This window comes from Heteronotia binoei, chromosome 13 (genome assembly GCF_032191835.1).
Source record: "Heteronotia binoei isolate CCM8104 ecotype False Entrance Well chromosome 13, APGP_CSIRO_Hbin_v1, whole genome shotgun sequence".
NCBI classification, from domain to species: domain Eukaryota; kingdom Metazoa; phylum Chordata; class Lepidosauria; order Squamata; family Gekkonidae; genus Heteronotia; species Heteronotia binoei.
In genome coordinates, this window is record NC_083235.1 from 62,303,978 (window position 1) to 62,314,783 (window position 10,806).

At 44.5% G+C, this 10,806-nt stretch overlaps 1 protein-coding gene and 1 non-coding gene across 3 annotated transcripts; one reads left to right on the top strand and one right to left on the bottom strand.

Moving 5' to 3' along the window:
• Positions 1-1,142: 1,142 nt before the first annotated feature.
• PYCR1 (pyrroline-5-carboxylate reductase 1) lies at positions 1,143-10,755 on the bottom strand. 2 transcript variants are annotated; one of them, XM_060252869.1, is made up of 8 exons: positions 10,651-10,755; positions 10,359-10,436; positions 9,209-9,279; positions 7,762-7,941; positions 5,419-5,640; positions 4,468-4,560; positions 2,476-2,639; positions 1,143-2,392 (listed from the first exon to the last, which is right to left on the bottom strand). In XM_060252869.1, exons 2-8 carry the CDS (start codon positions 10,423-10,425, stop codon positions 2,248-2,250), a joined length of 942 nt encoding a protein of 313 aa, XP_060108852.1. In that variant the 5' UTR covers positions 10,426-10,436; positions 10,651-10,755; the 3' UTR covers positions 1,143-2,247. The 2 variants fall into 2 exon arrangements, with proteins under 2 accessions (XP_060108852.1, XP_060108853.1); XM_060252870.1 differs by having other exon boundaries at positions 10,724-10,748.
• Positions 8,070-8,136, top strand: TRNAN-GUU (transfer RNA asparagine (anticodon GUU)). The gene has a single exon. It is a non-coding gene; the product is annotated as a tRNA-Asn (tRNA).
• Positions 10,756-10,806: the final 51 nt, after the last annotated feature.

Sequence of the window (10,806 nt, forward strand, 5' to 3'; positions counted from 1 at the left end):
CAATATCTCTATGCGCCCCCTTGCTCAGATTGTCAGGAGATTTGGGCTGGGTTGCCATCAGTATGCAGATGACACTCAGCTTTATCTGCTGATGGATGGCCGGTCTGCCTCCGCCCCAGAAAAATTGGCTCAGGCTGAGTTGTCTGAAGCTGAATCCAATGAAGACAGAAGTCCTCTGTCTGAATCACGGTGGTCTGGGAAGGGAAATCCCTCTACCAGCCTTTGATGGGGCGCCACTGATATCGGCGCCTAAAGTCAAGAGCTTGGGGGTACTACTGAAGCCCACATTAGCTATGGAGGCCCAGATAGCAGCCACTGCGAGATCCACCTTTTTCCATCTTAGGCGGGCACGACAGTTGGCACCCTTCCTAGAGCACAGTGACTTAGCAACGGTGATTCATGCAACGGTCACCTCAAGACTAGACTACTGCAATGCCCTCCACATGAGGCTGCCCATGTCCTGAATTCGGAAGCTGCAGCTGGTGCAGAATGCTGCAGCCAGGCTGCTATTGGGTCTCTCTATTCGGGACCATGTACAGCCGGGGCTGTAATCTCACCTGGAAGCTAAAATCATCCAGCATTCTTTAATCCGGCTGCCAATAGTGTCCCGGATTTGCTACAAGGTGCTGGTTATTACCTTTAAAGCCCTATATGGCTGAGGACCTATCTACCTTAGGGACTATCTCTCCCCATATATTCCCCAGAGGGTACTTAGATCTGAATTACAAAACCTATTAGAAATCCCCGGGCCGAGGGAGGCAAGACTGAAGGCTACCAGAGAACGAGCCTTCTCTATTGTGGCCCCTCACTGGTGGAACCAACTCCCAGATGAGGCTAGAGCCTTGCGGGATCTTGCCCAATTCCGCAAGGCCTGCAAAACAACGTTATTCCGAATGGCCTTCAACCAAAGTACATAGTTGCTCAACATCATGGTGTGGAAGTTAGCACCAAAACTGCTGTTTTAAATTGTATTAATAATTTTAAATTGCAAATTGTTTAATTTTAACTGATATTATTGTAATTGTTTTTATTGTTCTATGGTTTATTGTCTCATTGTTCATATTTAATGTTGTTAGCCGCCCTGAGCCTGCTTCGGCGGGGATATAAATACGAAAAATAAATGAGAATACTGGAGGAAAATGTGAAATTCAACAGCTGAAACATTGAGCTTCTTTTATTTCACACAACCTTTGCAGCACTCACTGGTTATAGTTAACAATTGACTCATTAATTTGCTCTGTCACCATTTATAACTCCCTACTGTCCTATTAATTATTTTTATTCCCCTGCAAACCAACCTGAATCAGTTCCACAGGTGAGATGAAGCAGTTATCCATCTTTATTGGCATGAACTGGAACAACTTAAATGGATCACTCTTCTAGCCAGCCTAAGAGAGAGACTGGAGCTGTATTTCTGCCAACTCCTGTTGTGTAATCTCACAGGACATTCACTTCTGAACAAGAGCTTCTGTATCTCATCAACATGGATGAGAAGATGGAGGGAGGTGTAGAAAGCAAAACTGCAAAACTTTTCCTGGACCGTTGTGAGCAGCACAGTGGGCACTATTCGGCTGGATCCCAGATATTAAGTGATGAAGTTAGGCATAGCGGAAGTGTGTATGGAACAATAAAGATTATAAACAAGGCTCCAGAATGACCTACAGACTGGCCAGCAGCCATGCTGTGATGAGAGACAGGCAACAAGCATCAACCAATCCTTGCAGGTCTCAGCTCAGGCCCCAGTCTCTGATTCCTTAAATTAAGAATACTAGTTTTTGCCCCCCCCGCCTAATAGAGCATGGTGTAAAAGATAAGGGGATCAGTATGGGACCAGGAGATCTAGATTTACATCCTTATTTAGCCATGAAGTTTCTGAGGTGACCTACCCAGGCAATGTCCCTCTACCCTACCTCACAAATTTGCTGTGGGAACAAATGGGAGATAAAAAGAGGCATAACCACACGCATTGCTCCTTAGATTCCTGGAGAAAGGGCAGCATAAAAAAAAGCTGAACAACTCTACAGTAACTATTACAAAGAGAAGCACATGGTCACTCCCCATAGTGGGAAATGTTGCCTCTCCTCACCTGCAGAAATACTGGTCCCTACTAGCCTCTGATAACCTCACCTGGAAGCTAAAATCACTTTTCTGTAACCCTGAATCCAGGACAGGGCCACCCCAAATGGCTTGAACTACAGATTTCCTAGAAAGACAAAAGAAAGCATGGCCATGGATGGCTCAGTCTCCTCAGAACTTCTTGTTGCCAGGATTCTTTTTGTTGAACAGGTTGACTTTGTTGACCGCAGAAGACTCTAGTTTCACTTTATCCATTAAAGTCTTCTTAATGGCAGCTGGGGAGACCTTCTCCTGGTCAGCCATGCATTGCAGTTCCCTGTTGAAGCAAACACCTTGTTAGCAAATGAGACTAAGCCAAAACTGGGCTGCTTTCTCCTCAGCTTCCATATATTTGTGTACCTCGTTCTGATGCAAGATGCCTCCACAGCATTGATGAGAAGTGATCGGAAACCACCGCTCTCCAAGAAGTGCAGAGCGTAAATGGTAGCGCCCCCTGGAGAGCACACGTTGTCCTTCAGCTGTCCAGGATGCTGTTCAGAATCCAAGAGCATCTTGGCAGCTCCCTGCAGTTTCGGAAAGTGTAAAAAAAAAAAGCTCATGGGAAATTGTAACATCGTCTTACCCTGTCTTCAATACTTCCTTAACCAGTTAAGAGCCAGAGTCCTGTAGCACCTTAAAGCCTAACAAATTTTGTGGCAGAGTGTGAGCTTTCATGAGTCACTGCTCACCTCTTCAGACACCTGAAGAATATCAGAAGAAGGAAGCAGTGACTCACAACAGCTCATATACTCCATCAATTTTTTGTTAGTCTTTAAGGTGCTTCAGGGCTTTTGCTCTTTTCTGCTGATACAGACTAATATGGTTACCCATCTCGACTTAACTGGTTAAGGGCCTTTTTATGAAAATCACTCAAGGCAATTCCAGCCACAAAAGACAAAGACATCCAATGGTGCAAGAAGGATTGGAGGATTGCTGCACATCACACACTCTTACTTGCCCTTCCTGCCATACTTTCTTCTACTCTTGACACTGTGAGAAGGCCATTTAGATAATTAATCTGAAGGTGAAGAAAACTTTCACGATCTTCAAAACATGAAGATTATTTCAGATTAATATGCTGGAGGGACATTTTCAACCAAATATTGCCGATCAAGAGAATATATGAACATGCCTTGGACAAGAAACAGTGGCACACAGGTAAATATAGAACTGTGCAGACTATATAATACAATTGACAATACATATACAAATAGTCTTTACTGATGTCCGCACCTTCAATAAAAGGTAATGTGCATATAAATCACATACAATACTTCAATACTTCCTTAACCAGTTAAGAGCCAGAGTCCTGAAGCACCTTAAAGCCTAACAAATTTTGTGGCAGAGTATGAGCTTGGTGTAGTGGTTAAGTGTGCGGACTCTTATCTGGGAGAACCGGGTTTGATTCCCCACTCCTCCACTTGCACCTGCTAGCATGGCCTTGGGTCAGCCTAGCTCTGGCAGAGGTTGTCCTTGAAAGGGCAGCTGCTGTGAGGGCCCTCTCCAGCCCCACCCACCTCACAGGGTGTCTGTTGTGGGGGAGGAAGGTAAGAGAGATTGTGAGCAGCTCTGCGACTCTGTCCTTGAAAGGGCAGCTGCTGTGAGAGCCCTCTCCAGCCCCACCCACCTCACAGGGTGTCTGTTGTGGGGGAGGAAGGTAAAGGAGATTGTGAGCCGCTCTGAGACTCTTCAGAGTGGAGGGCGGGATATAAATCCAATATCTTCATCTACCTCACAGGGTGTCTGTTGTGGGGGAGGAAGGTAAAGGAGATTGTGAGCCACTCTGAGACTCTTCGGAGTGAAGGGCGGGATATAAATCCAATATCATCATCTTCTACAAATTGCAAGAGAGAGCAAAAAACCAATTCAGCATACAGTTCCCATTGCAAAGCATCATTGGAATAGATTTTTTTCCAATAATGTGTTTATTCTGATAACCTTTGGGTTTTCAGCATATGATATGAGATCAAGCTTTCAGCAAAATGAATCTTTATTCAAGCTAGCAAGCCTGTCCTCATCTGGAACCAGTTATTTGGATCACGTTCAGCTTTGCAAACCAACGGAGTCATTAAATGCTTGAACATATGGATGCTGATACACAAATACATGGAAGCGTTGGAATGGGAACTGTATGCTGAATTGGTTTTTTGCTCTCTTGGAATTTTGTATGTGATTAATTTATATGCTTATTACCTTCTATCGAATGTGTGGACACCACTAAAGACTACTTGTACGTTAATACTCTCAATTGTATTCTATTGTCTGTACAGTCCTATATTTACCTGTGTGCCGTTTATAGTACTGCGCCTCTCACTTTGCGGTTGTCAAAGAAGAAACAAACAAGATACTGACCAGCAAGGCTTGAGCTCCCAGTCGGACAGCTAACCTGCGAGGAAGACCCATCTTCACCCCTCCATCTGCCAGGGCATCTAGGGCCGTGAATGCCTGTGAAACCAAAGTAGTATCACAAGGAAATAAGACTGGAATCTCAAAAGGTGAGAGGTTCCCTATAAAGGTAACTATTAATTAGAAAAGCTGTTGCTAGGCCAGGATAGAAGAAGAAGATGAAGATATTGGATTTATATCCCGCCCTCCACTCCAAAGAGCCTCAGAGCGGCTCACAATCTCCTTTCCCTTCCTCCCCCACAACAGATACCCTGTGAGGTAGATGAAGATATTGGATTTATATCCCGCCCTCCACTCCGAAGAGTCTTAGAGTGGCTCACAGTCTCCTTTCCCTTCCTCCCCCACAACAGACACCCTGTGAGGTGGGTGGGGCTGGAGAGGGCTCTCACAGCAGCTGCCCTTTCAAGGACAACCTCTGCCAGAGCTATGGCTGACCCAAGGCCATTCCAGCAGGTGCAAGTGGAGGAGTGGGGAATCAAACCCGGTTCTCCCAGATAAGAGTCCGCACACTTAACCACTACACCAAAGGATAGGCACCCTAAGGAACAGAAAACTTATTTCCCCCAACAATAGCTGCATATATCTGCCTGAAAAATAAGCAGCTTCATCCTAAAGACTGCTTCCATCCAAAGGACAGTCATAACGTACTAAAGGAGAGCCTAAAACAGAGCCTCCCAAGCACCAGCTGCAAATGAATTTTACTTGTTGACCTGTTATGGACAAACCAGCCTGGAGATGAGCAGCTCTGAGGACATTCTGGAGACCAAAAGGGTACCTATGAAGTCCCAATGCATAACTACCGCAGTCTGATCCGTTTCCTGTGACAATTTAGCCCTTGCTAGCATGGTTTCTGTACTTCCACCAGTAAATCCCCCTGCTTAGAGAAAGAGCACATACATAAGCGGGTCCACTGCCACTGAGTCCAGTGACGGCATCAATAAGGTCTTCTTCCACCTCAGTGCAGTAGCCCACGCTGGCCATGAGTTGTTCTAAGAGCTTGCCATCTTCCACTTCGGCGTGCGTCCCTGTAGCGTAAACAGTGGCCCCTTCTCGTACAATCACTGGCGTGTTGGTCATGCATCTGATTACTTTTGGGGTGGGGCAGAAGGCAGAAAGTTTCTTGAGATGCAAAAGTGGGGGGAAACAAATTAACATTTTACATACAATTTACATTTAAAACGAACTCTTACACAGCAAGCTCCCAAAAGGCAGAGAAAATGCAAGGTGAGACAATTCTCCAGCACTGCAATTATTCAGTGTAGAATCTCCATCAAGTCAAATTTAGATGCATGAAAGTATGCCTTTATTGACTGCAGCTATTATGCAACAACCTGTTTGATTTTACTGTCATATGTCTAGTGTCTCCAGTGAGGCTTTGTTAACACAAACAAGGAACAGCCACAGAAAGAGAGAAGTCAACACATATCAATTTTCTGTAATATTCAACCTGTGAACACACTTTCTGGGAAGACCCAATACATGTCAAAATCATCCTCAGACTCTCATCACATAAAGCTTGCCCCCACCAATGACGTCTTTGTGGGCTGAGCCCTAGTAAATATTAGTCTGATTTTCATCAGGAAGCTGGAGATCAGATGCCAGCAGCTGAAGTGCTTTTTCTTTGGGACACCAGTATGAACAAACGAACACTAAGGGCGCAATCACATGGCAGATTTGATCCACCACAGCCACCCCCCACCCCCAGATTTAATGTGTGTGTTCACACACACATCTGCCCCCCCCCCCCCATGTACCACCTGTCCTTACTTCATCGTAGGATGGGCTGGGACCATTGTAAATAGCCACAGAAACTCCCGGTAGCAAACTGCTGAAGCACATGCATGGCGCGTTTCCTGGCCATCTGAACAGCCAGGGTGTAGCATGCATGCACGGGAGCAGTTTAAATACTCCTCTCAGCATGCGTGCAGCCCATGTCTGCTGCGGGAACATCTAATTGCTGCGGCACGCCTCAACCTGGGGTGGCTTTTTCAAAGCTGAGAGGCCTCCGTAGCTGAATCCCCATCTGATCACACCCTAAGGATTTACAGCTAGCTCAGTTCTGAGGATATGTTTTCCCCCCTGGACTATGTGCAACAGCCAGAAACCAAGCAGATAAAGCTGTAAATCTGATGAATGACTCTTAATGCTTCCAATACCATCCCATGACAAATGAATCCTATTGTCTGCGGAGTGGTATGCGAGAGTTCTACTTTTGAACTTAACTGGGAAATATGCTTCTTTAACCAATAGGGGGGAAAAGTCTGATGTCTAGAAATGCTATTTCTAGAGCCAGTTTGGTGTAGTGGTTAAGTGTGTGGACTCGTATCTGGGAGAACCGGGTTTGATTCCCCACTCCTTCACTTGCACCTGCTGGCATGGCCTTGGGTCAGCCATAGCTCTGGCAGAGGTTGTCCTTGAAAGGGCAGCTGCTGTGAGAGCCCTCTCCAGCCCCACGCACCTCACAGGGTGTCTGTTGTGGGGGAGGAAGGTAAAGGAGATTGTGAGCCGCTCTGAGACTCTTCGGAGTGAAGGGCGGGATATAAATCCAATATCATCTTCTTCTTCTTCTATTTCCAAATACAGCATATATTCTCTAAATTAGCTTTATTTCTATTAGGGAAAGAAATTGGTATCAACGATATCAGAAGTAGCACAGAAAGGGCTTGAGGGTGCCGCATTCAAAATGGGGTAGCCAGCCAGCACCAAGAATAGACTCCATCGATTTCAAGGCCATAACTGCAAACAACTTCAAACTTAATGGAGACCTTCTGTAAAGCTGAAATCTTGGACTCTGCACTATTTCACTTTCAGGAAACCATTCCCAGCATGCAAGAATTACTACAAACTTATTTGGCATTCCAGCCACTTGGCTGGAAAAATGAAGCTAATGAAATGACTTTTAGAATTTGTGATTGGTGGTGCTGTGATAGAGGGATGAGGGTTGGTTTTTGAAGAAAGATGAATTGAAGAGTGAGCATTGTCGAACTCTTCCCTCTGCAGTTCCTCTCAACTTAGCTCCACTAAAGGACATTACTTAGGTCTGGGGGGAAATTCTGCACTCCTCTCCCACATATCCTTTTTGCTCTACAACTGAACACACAAGCCCCCTCCTTTCTATATTTAAATAGATAGAACTGCTAGCACCCTTTCTCCTTGGACTCCCAAAGGCAGTCTGTTGGCTGCCTACCACCCACCCTCAATTTAATTTGAATGGATTTGTCAGGCCTTATAGATTCTCACCTTCTCAATCGAGCTGATAGTGACACCAGCAGCACATGAGACCACAATGTGCCGATCTTCTATGTCCGAGCCAATTTCATCCAGAATAAATGGAATAATAGGAGGTTTCACAGCCAAAAATAGGACATCGCTGTTTTTAACTGTCTCTTTGTTACTTATGGTGAAATTCACACCCATCTTCTAAGGAGGGAACACAAATATACAATTGAAAACAGGTGAAATGTTCCTTGAACTCTGTTTAAACAGCAGAGATAGGTGATTTCAGCTAAGAACTGAGTAAAATACTGTTTACTTGGTACTGGAGGGACGGTGGCTCAGTGGTAGAGCATCTGCTTGTTAAGCAGAAGGTCCCAGGTTCAATCCCTGGCATCTCCAAAAAAAGGGTCCAGGCAAGTAGGCATGAAAAGCCTCAGCTTGAGACCCTGGAGAGCCGCTGCCAGTCTGAGAAGACAATACTGACTTTGATGGACCAAGGGTCTGATTCAGTATAAGGCAGCTTCATATGTTCATGTTCATATGCAGAAACCAGGCAAGCTCAACACACAGCATATCAGTGGTCATCAAGATCACAGGGCTTTTTCTTTTAAATATTAAATGGGCACAACACGCAGGAGACAGGATTAGAGGTTAAATCCTCAGACAAGTTCAGCAACTCAAGATTTAGCTACTGGGTGACACCAATCAGCTTCCCAGTGTCTGCCTCAAAGTTAGAAACTAGGACCAACCCACACATTGCATACAGAACAAGGCACAAGCCAATAGAAGTTTTTAGCTTGAAAAACTGCTTTGGGAAGAGTCAGTTAACTGCTGATAAGATGTGGGTTGGAGAAGGATGTGTGTAAAATTTTCCTCCTGAGCACTCCCTCCCCATCCTCCTTACAGAAATCCTCCAGGACTGTTACTAAGTCACTTGGGCTAAGAAAGGAAACTGAAGGTGAAAAAAAAGATTACAAACTCCCCCCACCCATTGTTTCTAAGCTATCAGTACCTCACTCCCAAAGCATCATTAACACTAAAAGTGCTGCAATCATACATTTGCATTTAGCTCTAGTTTCTGTTTTTCTTGTTCTGTCTATATGCGGTGGATGAATGAATGTGCATGAACTAATACTCAAGGCTGCCTTATATAGAACAATACTACTGGTCTATCAAGGTCAGTACTGCCTTCTCTGACTGGCAGAGATCTTTTACATCACATCCTTTTAAGTGAGTATGTCAGGGACTGGACCTTAGACTTTATATATGCAAAGTAGATGCTATACCAATGAACCACAGCTCCTTCCCTTGTCAACAGCCATGTCCCACTTCAGTGAGAGTTTCAGCCCCCAAAACAGAGATAGTGAACTATGAAGACACCTGGTGCCTGGTGCAAATATAATAAGACATTTATCGAGTACCCAACGGATGGGTAAGAGACATTTTAGATTTTACAGGATCCAGAACCTACCCTCATCCCTGCCACTGTTGGAAGATCAGTGTCTGGTGAGCTTGCTGTGATCTTATGAGCAGCCAGGATCCCTGGAGGGGAAAGGAAATCTTCAGTTTTGGTTTGGAGCTTTCAACAGTCAGCCAAACTATTTGAGTATTATCACCTCTCTAATCTGTACTTTCCTTTCTCAGCACATCCTTTACACCAGATTGTTTGTGGAAACATTGATTGTGTTACCCTTCACCTTAAAAACCTAATTTAGGGAGGGGGGGGTGTCCCTCCATCTTTACAACTGAAAAATTGTTATATCACTATAAAAGGAAAACGTAACAATAAGCAAATGCCTGGAGAACATGCCATAAAACTTCATAAAAAGATCTCACAAGATCTTTATACTTCTCTGTGAAAAGACACAAACTGTATTTTGCAATGTTTGTGGGCTATCTGTAATCAGAGATTTGTTTAGCTGTATTGCTTCATTTCTTGTGAATCTTTCCATGAGGAGATAAATTGGACCCAAGGAGAAAAATGAACCCCTGTAAGCCCCTTTTTGGGCCTTTTCCCAACATCTTGTTGGCAGGTAAAGGTTACTACAACTTGACCATTTTAGTACATGATGATTAATATAAACACACACAATGCACACTTCCTACCTTTGCTTCTCAGTAATTAGCATTTTGCCAACAACGCATTTGCTTCATTCTGGAACAAGTTATTCTGGAGAGGGCGGTGATTTATAAAGAATACCAATATGGCTGGAATTTCATTACAAACCAATTTAGCACCAACTTTTAGCACAAATATGTACACTGTAACCCAAGTATAAGATTATCCCAAGGCTTGCATCTGACTATTGCAGAAAATTAGCAAATACAAGCGAAAAGAGCTCCTTTCAGCACTTCTCAATAATGTGGCATTCAGCACACTCCAAGATCACACTAGTTGACAGACATAAAGACACACACATGGTAGTAAACTACCAATACATTCTACATAACTAGCAACAGTGTTTTATTCATCCTCATCTCATCTTGCTCACTCCTAGTGCAAGTTTTAAATTTTTTTTAGACAAATACTCTTTCCTCTGCAAAAATCCCAGTGAAAATGAACTTTGCATTCAGTATTTAATATCAAAACCGTATTGCTGGACACTCTGGTCCCTCCCTACCTGCTGCAGTAAAACCCCTAGCCAGGGAGAAGGCAAGCTGTCCAGCACCGATGAATCCCACGCTCATGGTTTCAACAACTGGGGATAAAGAGAGTAAGAAAATAAATGAAAGTTTCACTGCTAAATTTCGATGTTATCACGGAGATTCCATGTGATCACCGCTCAGTCATCCATCCCTCTCCTGCCCCCTTTTGCTCTCTCTCTCCATTCTCTCTCCCATTCTTCCCAGATGGATGCTAAAGACCCAACCCCTCTTTTTTTGCTTCAGCAGCTTTTCCCCCCGATTTGATACCTTCCTTATTTTGCACACCCCTTTCGTGTCGACAGCCTCCCCTTAGGACCAAGATGCTCTCCGGAGCACAAACCTGGTGCCGCCCACGTGGCTTATTCGGCAGGAAAAAAAAAACCTGCCCAGCGTAGTGTTGCCTGGCCAAGCGACACAGAGTTA